This window comes from Miniopterus schreibersii, assembly GCF_964146895.1.
Source record: "Miniopterus schreibersii genome assembly, chromosome: 1".
In the NCBI taxonomy this organism is placed as follows: domain Eukaryota; kingdom Metazoa; phylum Chordata; class Mammalia; order Chiroptera; family Miniopteridae; genus Miniopterus; species Miniopterus schreibersii.
In genome coordinates, this window is record NC_138101.1 from 14,153,143 (window position 1) to 14,180,565 (window position 27,423).

General features: G+C 38.1%; 1 protein-coding gene across 7 annotated transcripts in view; it reads left to right on the top strand.

Annotated features, from left to right (window-relative positions):
* The window catches only part of RBPJ (recombination signal binding protein for immunoglobulin kappa J region), a 186,669-nt gene that overhangs the window by 133,394 nt on the left and 25,852 nt on the right, over nt 1-27,423 (top strand). For 4 of the 7 annotated variants that reach the window (XM_081130719.1, XM_081130718.1, XM_081130717.1 and 1 more), the window contains exons 2-3: nt 5,164-5,346; nt 20,788-20,826. In XM_081130719.1, the coding sequence (XP_080986845.1) occupies nt 5,330-5,346; nt 20,788-20,826 (56 nt within the window). In that variant the 5' untranslated portion in view covers nt 5,164-5,329. The remainder of the gene's footprint in view (nt 1-5,163; nt 5,347-20,787; nt 20,827-27,423) is intronic. The other 3 variants (XM_081130722.1, XM_081130716.1, XM_081130721.1) reach the window with 1 other exon arrangement.

A 27,423-nucleotide genomic window follows, 5' to 3' on the forward strand; every position in this document is an offset into this window, starting at 1 on the left:
GTTGGGTGTCATCCAGTGCCCTGGAAGGTGGCCGGTTACATTCCTGGTCTGGGCACATGCCCTGATTGTGGGCTCAATTCCCAGTAGGGGGCATGGAGGAGGAGCCAATGGATGTTTCATTCACACATCACTGTTTCTCTCTCTCCCCCCTCCCTTTCTCTCTCTCTTAAAAAAAAAAAAAAATCTTAATAAATAAAATTGCACCTCATCCCGTCTTCCTTATCTTTTCCTTACGTTTCTCTTCATAGCATTTACCACCTTCTAATTACAATGCAAATTATGCTGCTAAGGATTTTGGTCTGATTTATACACTGAGGTGTTATCCTCAGTGCTTAAAAAAAAGGACTGACACATTGTAGATGTTCAAGTGTTTGTTGAACTAGTGAATTTGTCAAAAGAAAGGAGAGAGTGCTTGAAGGCATTTCTTAGAGCCACAGACTTGATCACCCACACAATTGGAATAAATGAGTGTGAAAAAATTTTTAGACTTACAGTATTACATTAAACTTGAGCATTACATTAAACCCTTCCTAGGAAAATGTTTTATTTTGATTTTAGAGTAGTGGCATTAGCAGTAACACCACCAGATTTTGCCTTCAAAGTCAATAAATGTTTATGCCTACTCTGGCGGGCGTGTTTTCACAGCTCAGCATTATTTAAGCTTTACAACTGCAGTTTTGTACTGGTATCATCTACAGATAAGTTGTGACTGGTCAGAAGTTACATATCCAAGTAAGTTTCTAACCTATGACTCCTGACTCCAAGTTCACAACTTGATTAGCACAGTCTTTATCACTCATGCCACATAATCTATTAAGCCACCAAAATTCACATTTTATTTTAAACTAAAAGAGACCTAAGCAAAAGGAGAAAATGATAGGGAGAAACTCAATTCACCCATAAACATTTTTATAAATATACATGTAAAAAGTACAAAGAAAGTAGAGGTAAATTTGATTTATGCTCTTTAGCGTTTTTTTAGTTTCCTCAAATTCTAGAAAGGAAAGAAGCTTCTGTTGATTTGCTTGTTTGGAATAAATGCATTGTCGTGCTTATGGGCAGATTTACTTTATTATTACTTTTTCTCCCCTAATCAGCACTTTGGGACTACTGTTCTTCTGTCTCCTCTCTGCTGTCCCACCCTCCTAGCTTTGGTCTCCAAGCACGTACACTAATCCATTTGAAAAAGGATGTGTGTGTGTGTGCACACGCGCGCATGTGTGCATTTATATCTAAATTATACCTGTCCACGCTGTGCCATCTAGAATTCTAACAAAAAATGCAGGCATATCCCAGTTCAACCCTGGGTGTTGGCTACTTTAAGAGCAGGCACTTTGATAGAAGTTTTTTCAGTGTTACTGAAAATTAGGATATGCATTTTAAGAAAAGAGCTTCTGCAGTTGAGAGTTCCCCAAAGTAAAATTAGCTGAATGTTTCATATTTTAGAATTGCTAGATTACAAGTGTCTTTTAGTTACTGAGTCTCATTGATCCTGAGTTCAGCCTCTTAGCTATAGATGCTTGACATCCCCTTGCTCCAGAGTTTAATTGGAAAAGAATTACAGTTTTACTATAGAGATGGGAATTAGAGCAGTTTATGATTCCTGGAAAGGTTCTTTGAAAATTATTCAAAACCAGGTTTAGCTTTATATTTGAAATCCTTATTAGCATTGGCAAAACTAGTTTAGAATTGAAATTCCTAGAATGTCATTTTCATACTTTTGATAGTAGCAACGGTTAATTTTCTGTCATTATATAATAAGACTGTTTCCAAGTTAGTTGACAAAACTTGTTTAAAATTCAAGTATCTGTAGTAGAACACATCCCCTAAATTTTAGCATCTAATTTAAAGAGTGCATCAACTCAATTTTAGTATTTTTCTTCTCAAAAATCTCTTACAATAAGTCTATGAGATTTATGTAAAAACACCAACTTGGCTCAGCATGTAGTATGTAATACATTGTAGGCACTGAACATTAATAATTTTTGTTTTTTTACTCCAAATCTCACCTATTTATTTTTTATCCTTTTTATATTATATTTTATTATTTATAGTATTCTTTTAATTATTATGATGCGAGGTTAAATTCTGTTTCAACCACTGGTCCTGAAATAACATGTGCAGAGGTCCAGAGACTGGAAACACCGTGGTATATTCTGAGAAATGTATTCAAAGTCCAGTATGGCGAGAACATCTGTTGTATCTGTATGGGTAGGAGGAGACCAGAAGCTGGATCAGGAAAGACCCTGCAAGGATGCAGCTATCCATTCAAACCAAATCCAGCAACCTATATTTTTTCATACTTCCTTATTAATTTTGTGTTCGTCCCTTGTCAAAACTTAATTTCTTCTGGAGTGAGTCTACCTAGGTATATTTTAAAAGCTGGAAAATTTCTGTATCACCTTTTATCTGTTTGGACATTAATGCTTGTAAAATGAGTTATACAGAATAGTTATGCTGTTAAATGGCCAGTTAATTTTATTACTGTAACAGCTTTCAACCCTTGAATATAATTCTGCAATACTGTGTTTCAGAAATTTAAAAAATGGCTTCTTTGATCCATCTAACATGTTACAATACATTGGTATAGTAATTCTGTTGATCATTTCTTCAGTTAGTTTTGGAATGCAATATGAGCACATGATTTCCATTCAAATCTTGAAGTTGCTTAGGAGTTTCCTGTCCTCAATTTGGGGGATTTTTTTCAGTGCTTTTGGTTATTCTTTTAGTTTAATCATGTTTTAAATAAAGCATTGTAGAGAGCTATCCATCTGCTTTTTCTGGTCTTTTTTATTACTGCTTGACTGAATGGCCTCACCTCCCTCAGCTAATAAATGACTTCACTTCCCATGAGGCTAAGACTGGTAGCAGTCCATGGGACAGGGCCAAGATGGAAATTTGGCAGTACTATGAATTCCAAGTCAGCTTTAAAAGATCAAATACATAACTTAATGAAAATACTGGATTTCATTTGTAGGAATCAAATGAAGTTTCTTATTTGAGTATTAAATATAATTCTGATCCTTCTTACTGGCTTTAGTAAATGTGTGTATAGTCTTGCTAAACCATAGCTAAAAATCTGTTTATATGTATTGACTGGGTTTTGAGTAAGAAGCATTTATAAAGTTAGATTATTGCTGTATCATTCAGGTTGAAAAATAAACTTAAGTGTTGGTGGTTGTTTTTTTTTATTGTTTCTGGAAGATAGGTTGGCATAGCAACATGAGAGAGTGGGTTTTAGAGTTGGACATGTGAGATCGACTTTCCCACTACTTTCAAGTCTCTGATATTTGATGTTGAGTAGATCACTTAAATCTCTCAGAATGTGCCTCAATCTACTCACCTATAAAAGGGGGCAACTAGTCAGTCTTGTGAGGGGTAGATCAGGATGAAATAAAATAACATCAAGTGCTTAGCATGGTACTTGGCATGTTGTCAAGAAATGTTAGTTTAGCCTCAGTACCATGCCCTCCCCATAACACTGCTCCACACAGTATCGTAGTAGAAAAGTGCTGTAATTCCGGCTGGGAGCTCTAGATTTAAGCCCTAGTTCTTTTATTGCATATATTCTTGGGTCCAGTCACTTGATCAGAGAACCTGTTTTTTTCTCTGTAAACAGGGGTTCTGAAAATTAAATGAGGTAATGAGTAAGTGTGTCAGACCTAAGCTTTCATTCTTATTATCTAATGTTCATATATACTGCCTTACTTCCCAGTGGTTAACATTCTTATTTGAGACTGCACTTTAGGAACATTAACCTGATGGTTGTGTGTAGGGTGCATTGATTTGGAGGCAGAGAGTATAGGAAACTATGTAGATGTCCTTCCAGGAAGTTGTATACATAATACAGACTATTAAGTGATTTAAAGCTGCAGTGGGAACTCAGGGTGTTGCACTAATGTGGTAAAATGATAAGTTTAAAAAGATGGCTGTGGCTGCAGTGACTTCACTGGGCTAGGGCCCTCGTGTCTGTTCCTTAGTTTCTTCCCACCCACTCTTGTAGCTCTTACCCAGGTGCAGCTCTGCCACCATTGTCAGCCTTCTGAGCAGTGACCTGCATTTTGTAACCTGCATTCTCCACAACCTACAATAGACCTAAATCTTCAGGAACATGCAATTTTTCTGACGGGCTCGAAAGGTTTTCATCACTTGACGACCCTTTCGGACATAAAGTAGTTTCACTTTCTCCTTTCTTAGCACATGCCTGCCACGTGCCTTTTAGCTCCCATGAGGCCTGAGCCCTCTTCTGTTCCCTGTGAGCTGGGCCACGGCCAGGGGTAACAGAACCTCATGCTTCCTCTTTCCTTGGGAGCCCTTTTAGAGCTTGCTTTTATCAAAAATTTCCTGATCAGTCATCCCAAAGTAATTTTAATTGTTCATAACATGGATGTGTGTGTATTATTGATAGTTTGTTAGCTTTACTTTTATAAAGCTTGAGTATTCATTCGTTCTTGTAACTATAGAATGCCAAACTTGAAGCAAAAGTAGAGTGAATTCTTAGATTTAAAATGTGATACACTTTTTACTGTATCATTTTAATAATGAAATGTTTTTAATGTATTTGTATGAGAAAGGTGAGTGGGGTGAGGAAGAACCTGCCAAGACAATCAGAAAGCAGCAGTAAAACTTGACAGCCACATAGATGTTCATTTTATACGCATGCTCTTCATAGAAATAAGCTTTGGAAACAGGAGCTCTTTTTAATTTAATGACTCCCATGTGATTGAAATGATTCACTAATATTAACACCAGGAGGGGCATTGTTTGAAGGAATCCCTGCAGTCTATTAGTGAATTCCTTTTTATACAGGTGTGGGTGATTTCCAGCTGTCATTCGACACAGAATAGAATAGTTGGTTAATCAGAGGTATACCTGGCATCTACCTGTCTTTTAGGTTATTTTTCATTCCTTGAGAAGAAAATAAAAGAATCAGCTGGGTTGGAGATTTTTGTGGGGTGTTGGTAGATCTCAGCAAAGCAAGGGCTGTCACTCTGACTGCTAAGCACATACTCCTAATTCATTTAGGGTTCACATGAAAAACGACAGTGTTACATAATTGTAGCAGCAGCTTTGTTTTTCTTAGTTATGGCAGCAGTTAACACAGTGTACTAGTGGCTTAACATACCAACATTTAAGTCCTTATTTTTTGTTTTTGTTTTTAAGTCATTGAAATTATGAGACTATCATTCAAATGGAAGCCTTGTAGTTCTTCGGAACCATTATGATCTCAAAAGGAAAAGAGAATGATACAGATACACTGGCTGAGGTGTTTTGAGGTGCATCGGAGTGTCCCAGGCTGTGACTTACCTTAACATGTTCTTGAAGCGCCATGGCGTGGATTAAAAGGTATGCTTTAGAAACCTCCCAGTGACCCCAAGGTCATGGATAGAATGAATGTTCATAATTCCATAGTTAATTATCTCATATTTTAAGATATTTTAATATTTAGATTGCAGATGGGTTATGGACTTAGGGCAGTAGTATGTTTATTAGGAAAAAGCCATATATCACAAGCTTGTTGAGTGAATTTTTTTTCCCCTTTGAGATATGGTTAGAGAAGGCACTGGTGTAGATATTTCCCCTAGATTTTAATAGTAATGAGCTGTGATTTCTTCAACCGAATAGTTTAGGGATTATTTATGTGTTAGTCTGTAATTATCTGTCTGGTCTCTGTCATAGACTAGTTTCTCTGCAGTGCTGTCGTTTCATGGTAGCCTGAACAGGAAGTAGTTGGATAAATTCTTCAGTTGAGGTATTAATTTTACCAATCAAAATAATCCTTACTTGGACCATTTATAGTTTGTGCTTGCTTTGTCTTTTATAAAGAATTTTTTACTGAGAGGGAAATGAGTAATTATTAATAGTGGGATTGTATGTATACAGTTAATCATTCATGTGTTTGTGGTGTGTAGTCCTGCTGTTATTTGTGGTTGCTAGTAGTGGTAATTCTAGGTTTTGTATTCCCCACTTAACCATCACAAATCTTTTAGGTTTTTATGTTCATAATATTTTATTTGAGTGATGTAGACAAAACCATTTCTTAATTATTTGAACCCTTGCAAACCTCCTAATTTTGTACTGTGTGCTTGGTACGAAATGATTTCTTAACAGTGGGAGAAGTGAATCAGCCCAGGGAGGATGCTAAAGTCATTGTTACGTCAGGTTCAGCATTCTTTATATTTAGGTAATGAAGGAAAGAAAATATGTTGGGAAGACCGAGGTTTAAATCATGAATAGATAAGTTGAATAGAATGCACTAGTGGAGTCTGTAATCTTTATCAGTCAGGCTATCTTATGTTAAGATCCTTTTGACATGTCATCAGTTAAATTCTGAATGGAATTTAGTTATTAAATCTAAGATAAAACTGCTTTATATTAAATTCTAGTTCATAATGAGTGATCTAATCAAGTTTCAGGGTAAAGTCAGCTGCTTATTAACCAAGGCAGTCATTCATTTGAAGCAGGCGTTGTATGTCTGATGGTACACAGTATGTACTGTTCAAAAAGACCTTTTCTGACATAATTATGATATTTGATACATTGTTTACAAAATATATTTCTCTATAATATTTGCTAATTCAACTTTAAAAATCTCTTTTTGGTGTAGCACTTAATTATTTGCTTGTTTTGTTTTAACTCCACAGTGGATTTTTGATGTACAGCTAGAGTTGGGAACGCCTATTCTTTTAGGAAGAGTTTATTGTAACTTAATGGTGAAGAGCTTAGGCTCTGGGGCCAATTGACCTGTTTCACATCCAACACTTTGTTGTTGTTGTTATTATTGTTTTCAATCCTCACCCAAGGGCATGTTTCCATTGATTTTTTTTTTTTTTTTTAGAGAGAGAGAGAGAGACATCCGTGTGAGAGAGAAACATTGATTGATTGCTGACTGGGGATCAAACCCGCAACCTTTCGGTGTTCAGGACAATGGTCCCCCCAACTGAGCCACCCAACCAGGGCTGTTATTGTTTTTAAAATCCTCATCCGAGGATATGTTTATTGATTTTTTTTTTAATATATCTTTATTGATTTCAGAGAGAGGAAAGGAGAGGAAGAGAGAGAGACAGAAACATCAATGATGAGAGAGTCATTGATCGAGCCCACAACCCGGGCATGTGCCCTGACCGGAAATCGAACCCTGATCACCTGTATCGTAGGTTGATGCTCAACTGCTGAGCCACGCCCGGCCGGGCTGTTTATTGATTTTTTTAAAGAGAGAGAGGGAGAGGGGAAACGTCAATGTGAGAAACCTATCAGTTGCCTCTGTATGCGCCCCAGCAGGGGATTGAACCCGAAACCTGGGTATGTGCCCTGATACGGAATTGAAACCACAGCCTATTGGTGTATTGGGTGATGCTTCATCCAACTGAGCCACATGGCCCAGACTTACTTTGTTATTTTGAAAGGCTGTCGGAATGACCTGGGGAAAAAAATATAAATTTATATATTAAAAATAAAGTATATAATTTATATGTTGCATTTTATGTATATAAATTATATATACTTAGTGTAGGGTTGTGTGTGTTGGAAGCCAGTGATTAACAACGGTGATGATTATTAAATGCCAGAACAGGAACCTCTTTTGGGGGGTGGGGGGGTGGAGTACTATTACATTTTTTTGTATTTCTTGAGTCTTATACTTTCTCCTGTGATCTTCCTAGAAGTAAATAAACAGTCACTATTCAACTGACGTTTTCAGTTTTTTGGGCTTTTTCTCATCAGTGAAAGAAGATGATTGACTTGCGCATCTTCTCAAGCTGTGATTTTCAAGTTGCAGGTTGTAGCCCATTCATTAGTGAGTCAAGAAATCGATTTAATGAGTTATAACCAGCAGTAAGATGTGTTAGAATAGAAAATGAAATATCAGAGTGCACTGAATATAGAAAACAGTACTTTAAAAAAAAAACTTGATTCAATTTAAAAAATGCTGAGATAAACAAAATATATACACATTTATATGCGTATTGATTGGATCATTTTAGTTCCATTAAGTATGCCTCCCGTAGTCATAGATGTCCCTCAGAAGTATTAGTTTTATATTGTGTCACCGTGCTGAAGAAGTGGCCGGGATAGACCCCAGCCTGTGGTTTCTAATGGTATGGCCTAGTCTGTCCATCACCTTCAAGGATTCCCCCTACCTCCTCCTCGTTGAAATGGTGAAGGGTGTTCCAAGAGATGATCGGAGGAGTGGAGAACAGGACATCATAGCATTGGTTTTTGAGTGGCATTAACCAAAGCTGTTTTCTCAAATATAGTGATATGTATGTTTTAAGATTGTGTCTAAAGTACAGCTTCTTCCTTGCTAGAAAAGAGAATAAAGATTTCTGGTAAATTGTTTCTTAATAGTGGAGATTCTACATTACCTTTCTACACTTGTGAGTTGAAAGTGGAAGAAATCTTTGCCAGAATAAAAGGCCAAAAGATAATAAGCACAATTCATCTTTCTCTGCAAGTTCTTGAAATTGAGTCAAATATACATAGTTCTTGCTGTGACCTGGATACGATATACCAAACTTAGAAATCATGCTTTGAAATTACAGAAGGTGGAGTAGAGTAACTCCCAGCCAGTGGGTCCACTACCTTGCTGATGGTGCTTGTCTTTGAACTGGTGTGCACAGGCATATGCTGCTATTTATTGGTGGAGGCAGAGAACAAGAGCCTGTGCATTCAGAGAAAGGGAGACTTGAAGTCCTTTTTTCTATTTGTTTCCCCAAATCCCCCATCCTTACCCAACCTAGTCTACTTCAGAGTATCCAGTTCTTCCTACTCATATCAGTCAGTAGCATTGCTTGGCTTTTCATCATTATTTCAGTCAGGTTTCTTCCCAATTTCATCATTTTCTACCTCATGCTACTTGTCCTGTTGAGATTGCAGGGTTTCCTGCTGTTACTTTGTGGTGTTTGTTTCTTCAAAACTGTGTCCCTTTTCTTTGGTTGTCGTCATGCAAAAGAGCAACTTGCAGTCTTTTTCTTTGGTAGGTTTTTCCTCCTAAGGTATAGTTTAGAAGGAAACTCACACTGCATTCTAGTTTAGGTGGCTGAGGCAGCAGCCTCCACACATTGAGGACTAGAAGAAGGAGCTTACCATATTAGACATCACTGATTTCAGTATACTTTTGGTTATTAAAAAACAGATCAAAATCACTGTAAGAATGAAGATTAGCTGCTTTTGAGACTAGTTGAAAAAGGTCTTTTAGGTTCTGAAGTTAACAAAGTTTTAAAATCTTGAGCAATTGGCAGTATTACAGTACCATTTTGCAGGTCTGTGAGATCTGGGATATCTAAATAGAAGAGTACTTTAGAATCCCATCTCAAGTATGAACCTAATTGAAAAGTGGAATATATATACTGTATTAGTAACTGTCCTGAAAATCGGGGCCTCTTCCTTTTGAAAAATACAATGAAGTCAGTTTATCTTGTATTGTTGAACTGTTAGGGGATCATGAGGAGAGTATGCAAGTGACCAGAAAAATGTGCATTTATTTCTTCTTCAGAATGCCAAACTTGTTGCTTAAATGAGGAATACAGCTTTCATTATGGACACCTTATCAGATTCTTACACATTTCAGCAAGTGAGCTCTGTGAGGCTTTGTTAGCTGATGAAGAGGGAAGTGCAAATAAAATAATGGCAGTTTCCAAGTACTCAGGTGTTGCTTTAACAACTCTCATGTCAACATATAGACTGAAAATGTGCTACTTTTGTGTTTGACAATGGGTGGATGAAGGTGATTAAGCTAAGCAGCTAGATGAATTAAGTGTGCATGAAATTTAGCTTTATCAAAACTCTTTTATTGTTGAAATACCTGTGGAAAAACTAAGTCACATTAGTACTGTATATGTTAAACAAGGGTGACTTGGAGCAGGTACACTCAACTGGAGCCAATTTTCAATCCGCCAACTTCCTTCCCCTCAATTACACACTTTTTTTTTTTTTGGTTGACTCATAATGGGTCTTGTATTAGCATTTGAATAAAAAATTGCCTGTGTGAACTTGCTGGAGACCTGCACTGGTATATGCAGGTTTTCATATGTTAAACTTAAAAATCTTGGGTTTTATTGAGCAAAAATGCTAGCCAAAAGACTGGTCTTGGGACATGGAGTCTAAACTACCAGGGGAAGGAGAAAGAAAGAAGTGGTCTGAAAGAATTTATTTGAGCTGTAGGCAAAAGGGTGGGAGGTGGTGAAGCAGGGCCAGCAGAGTCCAAATAAATAAGTGTCCATTCCTGTGGAGTGGCTGGGGTAGCAGTCTGGAAAGCCCACAAGAGGGCTTCTGCAGGTAGACAGTGCCTGGCTAAAAAAATGTGTGGGAATCGCCGCCTGAAATTAACCCAAAATTCCAACTGGCAAAACAGGAATGGGAGAAGTCTTTCTTTGTTGTTTTTTATTTTGAGAGTATATGTTTATTAAAGCTGGGGGCAGTGAAACAAGAAAGGGTTTAGGATTGAAGGAGCAACAGGAGAGAAACTAGGTGGGGGTTGCTTTGGCTCTTTAGAAATGTTATAGGGAAGAAATGAGCCAAGGCGCAGCTGCGATCAGCTCACTGGAGAGTCAGAGGAAAGGGGGCCTTGGGAGCAAGTTCAGGGGGTTAGGTTAGCCCAGGATGAGCTGCTTCTGCCAATTGCTCCCCTGGTTGCAAGTCTCCCAGGAACCCTTAGAGTTTAGGAGATGCACACCTGAGAAGGAAGAAGAGGGGGAAGTGAAAGGCGCAGCCGTGCTCCTGGGAGGGAGAGTGCCCCAGAAGTCATTTGTTACAGCTCTGTCGCTTTCTCACTCATAGACCACTGTAATTTAAAACATAAGAATTTTTCTGCCCAGCCAGGCATGGCTCAGCGGTTGAGCATTGACCTAGGATCCAGGGGATTGTGGTTCAATTCCTGGTCAGGGCACTTGCCCAGGTTGCGGGCTCAGTCCCCAACTGGGGTGTGCGGGAGGCAGCAGATCAATGACTCATCATTGATGTTTTTACTCTCTCCCTCTCCCTCTCCCTCTCCCTCCCTCTCTCTGAAATCAATAAAAAGATTTTTTTTTTTTTTTAATTTTTCTTATTTTCCCCCTTTTCATTCAGATCTTTTGAAGAAAGCATCATTGTAGAATGTCTGCTTCATTTTAATTATGTTTAAATGGCCCTTTTATGTTCAGGACATTGTCCTATGTTGCTGTGAAGTCTTATTCCTAGGTGGTCACGTCCCAGGGAGGAGGGAAGTCCAAGGATTGATGAGGGATGTTTTGGTGTTTCAGCCACTGACGAAGATTTTGATTTCTTTGAAGAGTAACTTTTTCTGGAAAGGTATAATGGTGGCTAGTTCAGTCTGTTGAGCAAGCACTGTTAGCTGGGACTTTATTTATGGACCTACATAATTGAGAGAACCAGCATGTATAGCAACAACAAAAAAAGCAAAGTATTGAACCAACTTGTAATAGTTTTATAAATAATGAGGTTATCACTGCTGGCAGCCGCCTAAAAGGTTACTGTAAGCAGTTAATTATCTAAGTAAGAGGTATTTTTGCCCTAGCCAGTTTGGCACAGTGGTTAGAGCGTCCCCCACGGACTGAAGGGTCCCCCTTTTGATTCTGGCCAAGAGCACATATCTCGGCTGCAGGCTCCATCCCTGGCCCAGGTCAGAGTGCAGGAGGCAATCAATCAATGTGTCTCTCTCGAATTGATGTCCCTCCCCCTTTCTTTCCCCCTTCCACTCTCTCTGAAAAGCTTTGGAAAAAATCTCCTCGGGGTCAGGATTAAAAAAATAAGTAAGAGATATTTTCTGTGGGAAGAAAGAAAAAAGTTAATGATTAATGTAAATTATCAATGCAGTTTCTTAATATAAATTATCAGTGCAGTTTCTGGGCCTGTCATTCTAGTTTCTAGGTGGAAGGCTCAGAACTTCTGTTGCTGGAGTGAAGGTGCAGGCGGTGACAGTCTAATTCTCCTGCCTACAGTTGGAATATCTCTGGTGATGTCATCAGATTCTCAGGCTTACATAGCATCAGTTACTGAGATTGTTTAAGCATGACCTGTTGTGGCAATTTCTCTGAAGTTTATGTCAAAGTCATCTAGCTGCACTTTAAATCCAAGTTGTGGGGTGTTAGAAAAATGGAATGTTCCGAGGGCTGTAGCCCACTATTTAAGAAAATAAAAATTCAGAATGTATTCCAGTTTACAGGGGGAAAAAAACTTGAAAGACAATTAACTGAACTAGAATCCATAAATATGCATTATAGTTTCTTTTGAAATGCAGGTTTTCTCTAAAATCATCATTTTTATCCAATATTGCCAAATTAAGACTCATTTATTGCATGAGTCTAGTTTTAATAAATTTGGCTGGATTATTTGTATAAATATAACAAGAATAGCAATTGATCATATTGGCTCTTTAAGTCTGTTCACACATGACATTCTAGTCATAGCCTTGGTAATAAAGCCAGTTTTCAATTGTGTCCTGTTTAAAGAGAACAGATTCTTACTGAATTTTTGTAAATAACCATATTGCCATGAAAATAACACTAATTAAGAGTTTCCAAATTCTGCAGGGATCAGTTGGGCAGAAAAATATAAATGACAAAGGTATAATTTACCAAATTGCTCTAGGTCATTAAGTAACAAGATTAGCAATGTTTCAAACAAAAAAGCATAAAATTACCCTCAGTCATTCAGTCCCATAATTCTTGTTTATCTTGATCATTTGCCAGTATTTCATGATTCCAGTTATTTAGAGTTCTGCAGATCTTCATCCAGTTTAGAGGTATGATCTGAAATTTTCTCAGAAACCTTTGTTTTAGAATAAGTCAGTTTCTCCATGGATCTTTCTGAAGGTGAGACACATGTGCAAAAGCATGAGAGTAAAACAATAACTGAAAATGGTAAAAGTATTTAAAATGACATGTTATAGATCTGATTATATAATGCATTTGACAAAGAAGTTTGCTTTTCTCTAACATAACCTTTTGAGATAATTAGAATTACAAATGAAAAATATGTAAAATACAACTTAATTATTATTTCTTTATTTGACAAAGCTTCCCATGTAATTTTAGTAAATCAAATAGGCCAAATTAGTTTAAATTTCTGTTTTATAAGGAGAGAACAAGTCTTTGAGGCATTCCAGGGCCCCATTGAAATAACCCAGAAAGCCAATTCCAGGTTAAGAGAGTCTCCTTTTAAAATTTGAACAATATTAAATTATCCATATTAAGTTTTAAACAATATTAAATTATCCATTTATCCAAAGTGACAATAAAAGATAAACAAAATACGGGTTACCTATTGTTAATAAAACCTTAGGTCTTAGAATTGAGACTCCTGTTTTCTTGAGTAAATCGAGTACCTGAAGAAGACACTATAAAACACAACTACTTTTATTTTATTTTTTATTGATTTTAGAGAGGCAGGAAGGGGGAGAGAGAGAGAAGCACCCATCAGCTGCCTCCTGTATGCACCCCAGCTGGGGATCGAACTTGATACCTGGGTATGTGCCCTGACTGGGAATTGAACCCTAGACTCTTCCTTTCACAGGATGACGATCCAACCAACTGAGCCACACCAGCCAGAGCTGAACAGAACTGTTTTAATAAAACATAGCATCTTTGCTTTCTAGGTAGAAAACTTTATCTTATCTGGAGCAGAACAATAAGTATAGGAAAAAACTGTCTTTTTAACTGAGTATAAAACTCTGCTTTTGCATCAGCTTGCTTTTGATATTTAAATTTGCTTATTTAAGTGAATTCTAATCTTATTCAGCTTTACCAAATGTAAAATTTCCCTTTTGAAAGATTTCTTTTTAGAAACCTATAACTTTCCTTGTCCAATTTAGGGTGTCTTTTCCTGCTCATTCAAAAATAACCAGCTTAGGACAAATAACTCAACATATATCCATACCTTAGGCCCAAGAAGCTAGCTTCACAAGTATTTTCTCCTGCCAACCTAAATTTAGAAGGGAGAAAAAGGTTCTGAGCAATCTAACTTGTCATTTTTAGTAAGGTTAGCCCATTTAGACAAAAAGAAATGTGCACAAACAACCTTGTTTATTTTAAAAGCCCTCCAGTGTTTTGGGGGAGTGGCAGGGGAAGTTTTGACTCACATAATTTCAATTGCTTTCAACCAATTAAGACTGAGAAAGTTGTTTTCCTGGTAGGTAGAGTGCTGCTTCTTGAGTGCCTCTCTCCAGTGGATCAGTGACTGCTCTTACAAGCATGAAAAAGCCCATTTTCACAGTTTCCTAACCTCATCTTGAACATTGGTGGTGGTGACCAGGGGACGGGAAACAGTAATTACATGCAATGGCCACAAGATGTCACTATAAGCTCAATTATCTCAGACAAAGCTAATCTAAGACCGTTAAGGGCTAAGGGCATCCCCTTAAACCCACCAGTCTGGTGAAGGAGGAGGGATTCTCCACATCATGTTCTGGTGCGAATGTGGACTCCACCCCAGAGGGACACCAAGAGAACAATCCCTCATCATGTTTTGGGTGCTACTTCCATAAGCTTTCCCGAGGGAATACCCCTACCATTAAAACCATGTGCCTCAAGGTGTAGGTTTGCACACTCCAGGGTATCAGAGAAATAGAAAAAAGGAGCACACCTGGGGTCTGAGGAGCATCAAGGGGGCTCTGTGGATGTCACACACTGACTTTGGGACAGCAGCGTTCCTTTCTCTTTCAAAGCTTGGCCCCTCATTTGGGTGCCAAAATGTTAAACTAAAAATCTTTAACTCCCATGGCTGAAAGTCTTTTTCAAAGTAAGGTTTTATTGAGCCAAAAATGCTAGCCAAAAGACCAGTCTTGGGGCATGGAGTTTAAACCACCAGCAGCATGGCTGGGTAGAAAACCTGCAACTTTGCCTTGCCTGAGTTTTGCAAGGCTTTTTATATGGGGGTGGGGGTGGGGTGAGAAGAAGGTGTCGGAAATATTAACTGTAGGCAGAGGGGTGGGGAAAGGTGAAGCAGGGTCTGCGGCAGAAGAAATGGCTGCTTTTGTCATTTGGCGAGGGGCAGCAATCCAGAAAGCCCCCTGTAAACAAGGGGGGAGGGCAATTAGGTGCCTGGACGAGATAATCTGCCAAAATAGCCATCTGTAAATTAGTCCGGAACTCCAACAGGCAAAACAAGGAGTGTGAGAAGTCTTTTGTTAGTTCTGTCTCTTTCTCTTTCCAGCCACTGTAATTTAAATTAGAATCTCTTGGAATTTTTTTCTTATCACTTATCAGTTTGTTTTAGACTAAGTAAAATGACATGAAGGAATATAAACTTCTAAGGACTCCTTTTCAGGTGTATTTTTGTAGCCCCATTTAGATCTTGATACCACTTTATAGAATTTGTTAGAAACTGGATTATCACTTTTTTGAAGTGTCAGCATGCCTTATCAGCGAACATTGCTACTGTTGAGCAAGTAATAACTGTAACCCTATGGCATGGTGGCTTTGCAAGGCAGTTTTCATGAGAGCATGTAAATTAAGAAACATTTAAACCTGTAGAGAATTTTTATGAGTTAATTTGAGCCAAACTGACAATTGCCTGGAAGCAAACTCTCAAGGATTGAGAAAATGCTCCAGAGAATGACTGTTTTGCACCTTATTTTATACATCACGATCAAAAGAGGAGAAACCCTTCTGTGCACAGGACAGCGCTCCAACCAACACTGGTCAGGGCTTGATGATCTGTTCTTTTTAATCACTTCATATTGATTCTCTCTTCAGAACCTTTCCTTTGCCTGTGCTGAGCAGAGCCTCCTTGAATGGTTGTTGAAGTTTTAGGCCGCCTGTAGTGCCACCCAAGGCAAAGCAGTTTGCTGTCAGATTTTGTATCAGCCCTGTGCCCCATGCTATGTATACCCAGGACTCCAGCAAGGCTGGCTGCTGGCCTGCTCCTTTGGTCCTAGCAGTGCACGAAGGCAGCCTGACACGTTAATGGCTCAGATACGCTTTGGCAGAAAGCCATCCTTTAAACTTTCAATTGTGGTTAAGACCACTTCTTTAGAGTGGTTTTTGAATTTACCGCAAATGTAGGTTTGATTATTATAATATGGCATGTGATAACAGAAAGCTAAATTACAATTCAAAAGAAACGTATTGTTTTGGGTATTAACACTCAAGCAGAAAGGCATTTCCTTATTCATGCAGTGGTGTTATTAGAAACATTTTGGAAAGCTCTTCCCCATTCTGAACATACACATTTTAATCTTTTTATTATTTTTGCTTATTGAATATTCTCCCTTTTAACTCAATGTCCTATTTTACATGTTTTAAAATGATAATTGTTATTTTTAATTTTTCCCCCTTAGGGACAGGCTCCTTTGAAACAGCTTATCTTCTTACCCAAATCATAGCCTTTCCTTTATGCATTAGACTTTCTTTGGGCTGTCCTATCCATAAGTGTTCTGATCTACAGTTCTTAAAAGGGAAATAAAGGGCTGATGCACCTCAAATCCAAATACTTTAGAATAGCAAGCCATGTGTGTATTAGAGGTTTGGCTGTTTAAGAGATTAGCCGAACATGGTTTAATGGAGGTTGGGCTGGTAGTGTGTCTGTATAATTTCTACCAACAGAAAAATGAAGACTGCAAAACCTCTTTGTTAAACTGAACATCTCTGTGTAGACTCTGGGTCCTTTTCAACTCAGAAAAAAAATGTACTTTGTAGAAAATGACTGGTAGTGTAAACACTAAAGTCATGAAACTTTCATAGTTCCCACTGCAGTTGTAACTTATTCCCCTTGTTCAGGGAAAATGAAAGATTAATTGTCAAATTTATACAATATATACATGCAGTCGCACACGTGCCTATATACTTAAATGTGTGCCGTAGCCAGGTGTGGCTCCCATAGCAGATGTCTTGGGATATTCTGAATTTTATGTATTTATAGCTATAGAAAACACCTTCCATTATTATTATTATTATTATTTTTGGATAGGTTTTTCACCACTAGGTTTCATGTCAAGCAGGATTAGGCCAGCAGTTTGATAGGAAATTAGTGCTTCTCTGAGTGTAGCCTTTTAATTCTGATGTAATTTCAATTTATAGAAAAAGTGCAGAATATTACAAAGAATTTCCCCCAGATACTACAAGTATTAACATTTTTACCACATTTGCTTTCTTCTTCTCTCTCCCCCCCCCCCCAACCATTTGAGGGAAGAAGCAGACATCATGCCCTAAATACTAAAGCTGGCATTTCTAAAAATAAGGACATTCTGTTAACCTCTGTACAGTTACCAAAACCAGAGAATCAAATTGATATAATTCTGTTCTCTAATCTGGTTTTATTCAGATTTTATCAGTTGTCTAAGCAGTGTTCTATATAGCAAAAGTAAATTCTAGATAGTATGTTGCATTTAGTTATCGTGGTTCATCAGTCTCTTAATCTGGGCCAGTTCCTTGTTTTTTGTGTGCCTTTCATAACTGATGCTTTTGTTGACTATTCCACAATTTAGGTTAATGTTTCTTCATGTTTAGATTCAGGTTCTGCATTTGGGGGGCAGTAATATCATAGAAGTGACACTTTGCTCCTCTTGATGCATCACAATAGGAGTCACTTGATGTCAGTTTGTCCCAGTCATTCTCTTGATACATAAATTGGAGTATACGTGAAACACTCATCGTCTCATTGCTGCCTCTTGCTGAAGCCATCCATAGGTTTTCAGGTGCATAATTTTCATATAAGGTCTTTATATGTGATGTCAGTGGATGTCATTGGTCTCACAACTCAGTTGTGCCATCTGGACAATGAGGCTTGTGGCTACTGCAGATTTACTGTGGGAAAAATCCATCCCCAGGTATGGATTTTTGGAAAGGTACCCTTAACCTGGTAATAATATTGGAGATACCCAAAAAGCCAGATACTGAGAATGGCTGGAGGTAATGGTCTCAGTCACCCTGCATTTATATCTTTCCACTATTCCTGCTTCTTTACAAACTTGCTGATAGTGTGTTATAAAGTTGTTTGTTTGCTTTTAATTATTGAAAAAGAAAAGACACAATAAGTGAATTTTAAAAATCAAGGAAACGGTGCTTTTCAAATGTTCTATCCAGTAGAGGAAAAAGAAGGGGAACATGTTACTCTACCTGATGGGGCCATAGTATATTCTATTTGTGAAACATGTTACATACATGTGATAGTCCAGGAGAGGAGAATACCTCATGCCTTGATCATTTTTGTTACAGCAGCCAAGGTCCATTGGTTACACCTGGAAAGTTTTAAGCAGTATTGCTATTTAATGTGGTTCCTAGGGTAAGAGCAAGTTCAAAACTAGTAATTGAAGTATGACAAAGGCTGACATGTCTTGCTCAAAGTTGTGTGACTTAATAGGCTGTTTTCCATTTCTTTTTTGCAAATACTGCATCAGTGGACCTACTAAATGATTTCATGAATTTTCTCAGAAAACCCCTTTTTGTATTCTTCCCCCATTCCAAGAGATAAGTTACCATTAGTTTTAATGATAAATGGGCATATGATGGAATATGCATTAAAAGGAGAATTGGGATGCACTCAACAATTACTGGAGATGCTGTATTATATACTGAAGAAGCAATTTGATGTTACTAATGTTGGTAAGATTCCTAGCCTGAGGATGATTCCTGACTGAGGATAGAACGGTGCATCAGTGTTGAAATGCTGTTCACGTTCAGTAGGCAAACGATTGGGTTCTGTTGTTCATGTTTCCTATGGGGTAAGAGTGGGTGTTGGACAAGTGTATTATGTAATCGTTGACATGTAATGTATATTCCAAAGAAGACCATTGTTAACATTAAGTTGTTAATCTAATTTTGAAACCATTGCAGAGCAGCAGGAAGAAAATTTACATTTGAATTCAGAATGTAATCAACTAGTCATGTAATAAACCTCTGTTAGGCCCTGTGTTAGATCCCAAAGGGCGCTTGGTGGTTCGAGTATTAGTAGCTACTACAAAGGGTAGTGGCATCATGGAAAAGTTTTATCTCATTTGTTAAGTGTAAAATTTTCAGCATTATAAGTCCTTAGGTAGATTCTGGCCACATCTCACTTTGTTTCTCTTTATAAAGTTAACTCTGCTCTTAAAATATATATGCAAAGAAGTGTTTTAAAGATGTCTTAAACCCCGTGGGTTTTGTAAAATATTCTATGTCTAACCTAGTGAGGCCGTTTTATTTTAATCATATGCTGTAATGCTACATTTAATTACTTTCTAAGGTTCAAAAAAATTTTTTCTATGAAAAAATATTTAGGAGTAGATTTTTGCCTTTAAGTCCATAACTGCAGTTCATGGATTAGCCAACAGTTCAGCGTTTTAAAACCTGTGGTCTTCAGCAGCTTTGCTGATGTTACTACTGAAACGTTGCATTTTTTTTTTCCATTTTAATTTTAAAAATTGAATATTCTATAGTATAAAATCAAAGAGAATAGTAAGTCTTTCTTCTTAAAGAAATGTGGATTATTTGCTCATTTTTTGGTGCTACTTCAACTGAAGCCACTTTTCAATATTTCAGGGTAATGAAAATACTAAAAAATTCAAAGTCACAGACACCCATTGATTATACATTGAGTTTATAGACAGTGTCATATAGCATTAAATTACTCAACAAAATGAACTGCATGACCCTGGCCAGTTTGGCTCAGTGGTTAGAGCGTTGGCCAGTGGACCGAAGGGTCTCGGGTTCGATTCCGGCCAAGGGCACATACCTCCGTTGCAGGCTCCATCCCTGTCCCCGATCGGGGCACATGAGGGAAGCAAACAATTGATACGTCTCTCTCACATCGATTTCTCTCCCCCCCCTTCTCTCTCCCTCCCACTCTCTCTGAAAAGCAATGGAAAAAATATCCTCTGGGGAGGATTAAAAAAAAAATGAACTGCTTGGGATTCTAAGACTTTTATCATCAAAGTTAATAACTTTATGGCACATCACAAATACAGAGAAATCTTAAGTCAAGTTAGGCTCCACGGCCTGTAACTGTGATTATGAACAAGCTACTTAACCTGTTTATAACTGCAATGTTGCTTAAAAAAGAAAATGAAATTTTATGGGTTTTTCAAGTTCCGTGCCTCCAGTTCTCTTTCAGAAAGATCTGATTTCCTATTTAAAGGAAATAGTAGGTTACCACATAGGAGTTAGTTTCTTCTCAAACTTATTTGTCTTTATTAACATCATACTTAATTCCTTTATTTAGTTATTTTGGCCTAACCAGTTATAGCTAAAAAATAGTACTACAGCTCACCCCTGAGTAACTGGCTTTGCCCCCTGCCAGCCGGTCGAGGTGCTCCTGTCAGTCCATTTAGCCCCTTCTTCAGGAAGCACACACACCATGGGCTGGCTGGGTTAGCAGGTGCGTCTGAATCTCAGTTCTCCCTGCCATTTACTTTGTGGCATTGGGCAAGTTGCTTTCTACATCTTTTAAAATGGGCGCATACGTACCGCACAGGATCACTTTATAACGATTAAAGAGGGTAGTGTGTAAAAAATGGATAGCTTCGCGCCGGCATCTGATAAGCACCGAGCTGTGCACACCCTCGGCTGTGTTTCTCTGGGTGCTGCAGATAGTGGGGGGTCTTTGGGTCGTGGTCCTGCAGGCACCCGAAGTCCTTGCCTGGCGGGAGGGCCGCGTGCGCACAGGGGTGTGTGAGGCCTACTCAGGCGGCGCCGCTTTTGCTTAGGAACCACTTTTGTGCTCTGCTGTTCCTGGGCTTAGATGCTTGCAAAGGGCACCTCTTTTCCCTGGCAGGTGGGGCTGAAGAATATGCTATGAAGGAGCCCTCATGCTTCCTGAAGGGCTTGCTATGGAGTGTGTTGTATGCCTGTTTAATTTTTTTTTTTTTTTTTTTTCCAGAAAATTTGGTGAGCGGCCTCCACCCAAACGACTCACGAGGTAAGTGCTGCGTGGGCCAGCCTTTCACCCGACACACCGGCGAGCCGTCCCCTCGTTTCCAAATCTCTTAGGTGCTCTTGAAAAGGAGTTATTAATGTATTGGTATCTAGATTGTAAGCTTGTTCCCACCCTCCCTACCCCCCATAAAATAACAGGGTGAGAGGATATATGTCAGAGGGGAAATGAAACCTTTGAATAACTCATCTTGGGTATTATATAGTTAATATAGCAAGGGCTACAATGTAAAAACCGTTTCCCATATCTGGTTGCATTTAGACAGTCACAATTTGTTGATGATAAGTGGGACTTGAAAGATATTTAATAAATGCTTTTAGAAAAGAATTTTATAGAAAACACAAGATTGTACCCACTTTAGTGAGTCTGTAAATATACTGTGTTTTAATTATATAAATTAATTTTATAATATTTTAATTACAAATCTTAAATTTAAAAGTATTAATTTTGAAGATGATTTTTTAAATTTCTAACAGTGGTTATAAAATAAAAAGTAAGACACCCAGTTCTACAGTGTCAGTCCTGGAGTTAATGCTAACCCTGCATTGTGAGTGTCTTTCAGGAGGATCGTAAGCATGCATAAACACATGCCTGTCCCTTTTCTTTTTATCTGACATCATACTTGGCCAGTGTTCTGCACATCATCTTCCTCGTTCTCTACATTGTCTTCACACTGCTTTTATTTAGTTTTCACATTAATGGCCATTTGGGTAATATCCACATTTTTCCTATTATTAAAAAAGCTGTTGCACTCAAAGAATGATGGAGACATGCCAAAGGGATTCAAAGGGAGCCAGCTTGAAGAGGCTTCCGTTTAGCCTAGTCATGGGCACTTTGATCATCAAAATAAATAATGATAGTAATGGATTAAAATCCATATAATAAAATGACAGTTTAGAAGTCTACACTGAGTTAAAAAATGATTCAATGATTCAGTAAAATGAAGCAGAAGAGATAGCTTTTCCATACAGAAGAAATCCACCTAATGTAGAAGGAATGATGGAACCAGGAAATCACACTTTGGGAACCACTACAATGATAATTGTTTTAGGCAAAAATCATCAGTGAATGCTTAGTGTGTCCTCACAAAGTGTGTATCATTATAAAGCGAAAAACAGGAACGTCAATGAAGAAACCTGGCAGACATCACCTTAATTTAGTTACCGAAATTAATTCCACCAGCAATGGACAAATAAATGTTTTGTGCATCCTGAGAAGGACACAACATTACTACTTATGTGGTGTTCTTGCCAAAAATGTGTAAGCTAAATATAAGCATAAGGAAACATCGGACACATTTAAATGAGGGGCATTCTGTAAAATAAATGATATTTACTCTTCAAAAATTTCAAGATCAGCCTGGCCGGGCATGGCTCAGCAGTTGAGCGTCGACCTAGGATCTAGGCGATTGGGGTTCGATTCCCAGTCAGGGCACATGCCAGGATTTCGGGCTCCATCCCCAGTCGGGGACGTGCAGGAGGCAGCCAATAAATGACTCTCATCATTGATGTTTCTCTCTCTCTCTCTCCCTCTCCTTTCCTCTCTCTGAAATCAATAAAGATTATTAAAAGAAAAAAATTTCAATATCATTCAAAACCAAAGACTGAGGAATAGCAGATTAAAGAAGACCAGTAAGACATGACAACTAAATTCAGCTAAATCCTGGACCAGAAAAAGTTTTCTTTTTATCTAAAGCTAGAGTCAGAAAACATTTCCTGTAACGGGCCAGATAACAAACATGTTAGGCTTTTTGAGCCACAGTGAGTCTGTTTCGACTTCTCAACTCTATTCTTATATTCCTAAATTAGCCACAGAAAACGTGTAAATGAATGGCATGTCTGTTCCAGCTTAATTTAGAAAAACTTTTGGCCACCCTGATTTTGCCTCAGGGCAATAGTTTCTCAACATTGCACCCCCCACCCCCAAATAATGGATATTGGTGGGACAATGGCAGTGGCAACTCGTGAATAAAATCTGTAAATACAAATATTGTATGAGTGCTATTGCATTGTGATTGTATAAGAGAGTATCTTTGTTTTAGGAAATAAAGACTAAAGTATTTTGGGTAAAGGGATTTTATATCTACAGTGTGCTCTTAAACTATTTCAAAACAGTATACAAATATGGTAAAATGTTAACATTTGGGGAATCTGGGGGAAAGGGGACTAGGAATTTTTTGTACTACTTTTGCAACTTTTCTGTAAGTCTGAAATCCAATATTTTTTTGAAAAATCCTTTAAAAAGGCATTACATAAATATTCCACATGAAGTGGGCTGGAAGACTATAACTTGTCTCACAGACTCATGTAAATATATTTTCACTTATTTTTATATCTTTTGAAAAAATCCTAGGTGGAGTTTCCGAATTCATATGTATAGGCAATTTAAAATTTAATTGATAAATATTTTTATTTCATTACTAGCAGCAGTAGGTTGGAGTTGACTTTTTTTTTTTTTTAATGTATCTTTATTAATTTCAGAGAGAGGAAAGGAGAGGAAGAGAGAGAGATAGAAACATCAGTGAGGAAAGAGAGTCATTGACTGGCTGCCTCCTGCACGCCCCCGACTGGGGATCGAGCCCACAACCTGGGCATGTGCCCTGACCGGGAATCGAACCCCGATCGCCTGGATCTTAGGTCGACACTCAACCTCTGGGCCATTCCCGGCCGGGCAGAGTTGACTTAATAATAAAATATATTTTGATGAATAAATTAGTTACTTGAATGAATACCTCTGTAAAAATAGCAGTCATTACAGTGATAATGAGTATGAGGAAAATTCCTTTCCTTAAATACATACAATAATATAGTTAGGTCCCATCTACATGATCATGATTTTCCATTTACCCTGGAAGCAATTTTCCCTGTTTGGAAAATTTTAGTAGCTTTTAGGACTTCCACTTCTGGCCAAGATTGAGTAATAGAGACTGGAATTACTCTCTGGCTTGAAACAACTAAAAACCTGGACAAAATATATGAAACAGTGGTTTTCAAGATATTAGATGGCAGGCAAGAAAGGGCAGTGATCCTTGAGAGACAGGAGACAAATGAGGTGAACCCTGAGGTTGCTCCAGTTTAGTGCCTGGAGAGAGTTTCCAGGACCTGATATAGGGAGGAATCAGGTGGAACCTAGTAAGCACCTTGAGTTGAGATGGAGCCTGGAATCTTGGGAGGCCAAGGTGGCTGGACTTTCCAGGGCATAGAACTGGAGAGGAAAGTGCTGTGCAGAGTTTCCTCTACCTTCAGCTTTGTATTGATCAGCACGTGTGTGAGGAAACTACTCAAGGTTGGGGGGAAACCAACCTAAAGAATTAGAGGAAAGAATTCCTAAAGCTCACTCAGTACTACAAATTGTACCTGTTCCAGTAACCAGTATGGAAAAGCCTTATGATTCTTGTGCATCAACTGGAGTACTCAGGATGGTTTGCTTCAGCAGTGGTTAGGCCTAGACCACATGTTGCTCTGGTTTCACCTAGCAACTTAAAAACAAGATTAAAAGGATCACACTCTTTCCAGGTAACTGTGTACAGAACAAAGCTCAAGAATATTTACAGGAATAGACAGATATCCAGCATTTGAAAAGGTAAAATTAATTATTGAGTCTTAATATGTAGTCAAAACATACCGTTCATACAAAGAAGCAGGAAAATATGGCCCATAATGAAGAGAAGAATCAGTCAAAACCAACCCAGAAATGACAGATGATAAAATTAGACATTAAAACAGTTTATCTTTGTCTTCTATATGTTTAAGATGCTTAGATCAGGAGTTTACAAAATTTTTCTTTAAAGGGTCAGATGGTAAATAGTGTCATTTTTGTGTGGCTCATACAGCCTCTGTTGTAACTACTCAACTCTGTTGTAGCATAAAAAGAGCCATAGATAATATGTAAACCAGTGGAATATAACTTTATTTCTAAAATAGATAGTGGATTGGATTTGGCCTACAGGCTTTAATTGCACATCCCTGAGCTAGGAGAGAGATTAAACAAGTTAAACAGAGTACACGTGGAAGATAAAAAAGGGAAGATCCAAATCAAATTTTTAGAGATGAAAACTGCAGTACTAAAGATGAAAAGATACACTTTGTGGGATTAACTGCAGATGTGCACCACTGATCAAGAGATTGGTGAACTTGAGGGCAGCAACAGAAACTGTCCAAAATGGAAAAAAATCTGAAGAAAAAAGATCCTTAGCTATGGTTTATGTTCAAGTGGACTAATATACATGTAATTAGAGTCACTGAAGGGGGGAGAGTATGACTAAAAGAACATCTGAAGAAATAATGGCTGAAATTTTTCTAAATTTGACAAACTGTAAAACAGTTTCCAGAAACTCTGAGCCCCAAATACAAACTGCCTAAGCACATCATAATCAAATTGCTTAGATTAATTATGTACAGAGAAACAAAGAGAAATGACGAGATTTTTCATCTTAAAGCCTGCTAGGTAGAAAGAAGACAGTGGAGCAAGACAATTTCCCAAGGGGGAAAAAAAAGAGCGACCTAGGATTCTATATCCAGAGGAGGCAAGTAAGACTTTTTAGACGTAAAAACTGAAAGAGAATCGCAATTGGGCATGAGCTGCAAGAAATGTTAAAGAACTCCTTTAAGCAGGACTGTCATACCAGATAGAAGCCCTAATTATGTACAGCTTACGGCTATAGAAAATGAGAAGGTGACATCACTGCAGATCCTACAGATACTTGGAGGATAACAAGCAAATATTATGAAGAATCTTCTGCCGTTAAATTCAACTTTTGAAGGAACATGCAAATTCCTTGAATCCAGCAAACTGCTAAAGCTTACTCAAAAGGAAACTGATAATTTTAATAGCCCCATAGCTAAAGAAATTGAATTTGTAATTATATATCTTCCCACAAGGAAAACTACAGGCTTAGGTGATTCCACTGTTGAGTTAATTCTACCAGGCATTTAAGAAATAAATCATGCCGGTTCTATATATATATCGTTCCAGAAAATTAGCAGTGCATATGTCCCAGTTTTTTCTGCGAGGACAGCATTGCCATGTTAATAAAAGCAAAGCCGTTACAAGAAAATAAAACTATAGACCAGTATTCCTTATGAACATAGAAGCAAAAGTCAGCTAATTTTCAAAATGAATCCAACAATATGTAGAAGGGACAATATATTAGGACCTAAGTGAGGTTTATCTCAGAAGTGGAAATCAGTTAATGTGATTCAATATATTAACAGAACAAAAAAAAGGAAAATCATATGGACATCTCAAGGGATTTAGGAAAAACTTGACATTTTTTTGTTTGTTTTTAATATGGTTTTACTGATTTCAGAGAGAGGAAGGGAGAGGGAGGGAGAGAGAAATAGCAGTGATGAGAGAGTTGTCACTGATTGACTGCCTCCTGCACGCCCCCGACTGGGGATCAAGCCGGCAGCCCAGGCATGTGCCCTGACTGGGAATCGAACCTTGATCTGGATCCTAGTTCGCGGCCTGGCAACAAATCATGAATTTTCACTTTGTCATTATTTTTTAACAATTCAGTAATACAAAGTAGTAATTCTACAGGTAAGATGCTTGCAGCCACCTACATTATGTTTTCCAGTGATACAAGTTCATTCTATATTAAGACATTGAATGATTTTGACATATTATTGGAATATTTTGGGGTTTTTTCACGTAGTGTTTTCAACTCAGGTAACTTCCTTCCCCGTCCCCCAGACATTTGGCATACCCAGAGACATTGTTTGTTTGTCACAACTCAAGGAAGGGTACTGTTGGCTCTCTAATGGGTTGAAGCAAGAGATTCTGCTAAACACCGTACAGTGCACAGTACTGGAATCATTTATGGATGCCAACATTAAATGGTCCCTTGATACTGACATTCAGTTGTTTTACCTCCATAGTCAGTTTCTTTCTTCATTCCTAGAGCGTATTTCCAAATAGATATCACAGTGGCCTCTCCGATTTTATAAATAATTTGTAAGGCTTTCTGTTAGCTGGCATTTGCTAGGCTTACTATAAGTGACTTTGACCTCTGCAGCATCTCACCTTTTGACTGCTCCCCTCTGTCCTTCGAGGCTGTGTGCTTCCATAGCATCTCATAAACAGTCTCAGTTCTCCCCTTACCAGTTCTTCATTTGATACATTTGTTCTTGACCCTCCCATCGCTGCGTTTTCATTCTGGGAGATTCCATTGACTTCCGTGGCTTCATTTGCCAACTATATACCAGTGAATCCCACTTTTGTAGCCCAGACCCCTCTCTGGAACTACAGATGGGTAACCTGTTGGATACTTTCAGTGTGGAGGTCTGGGGCGCTTCAGCATTGACATTTGTCAAACAGAACCTGTTAATGTAGACCCGCTTCTCCCTAAACACAAGATACAAAGAGTTATTAAGTCATTTCCGTCTTCTGTCTTCTGTGGCTTCTTTCCAAGTGTGTCAGCCATTTTCCAAGTTTGCCTTGTCTCTCTGCTCTCTAATCCTTTCTCTATTCCACCACTAGAATTAACTAAGAAGGAAAATTAATAGTTTAAAAAACCTCAAGATCTCTTCTTGCCTTTGTGTAGATTGAAAGATCCTATATTTCTATAATGGGGTAATGATA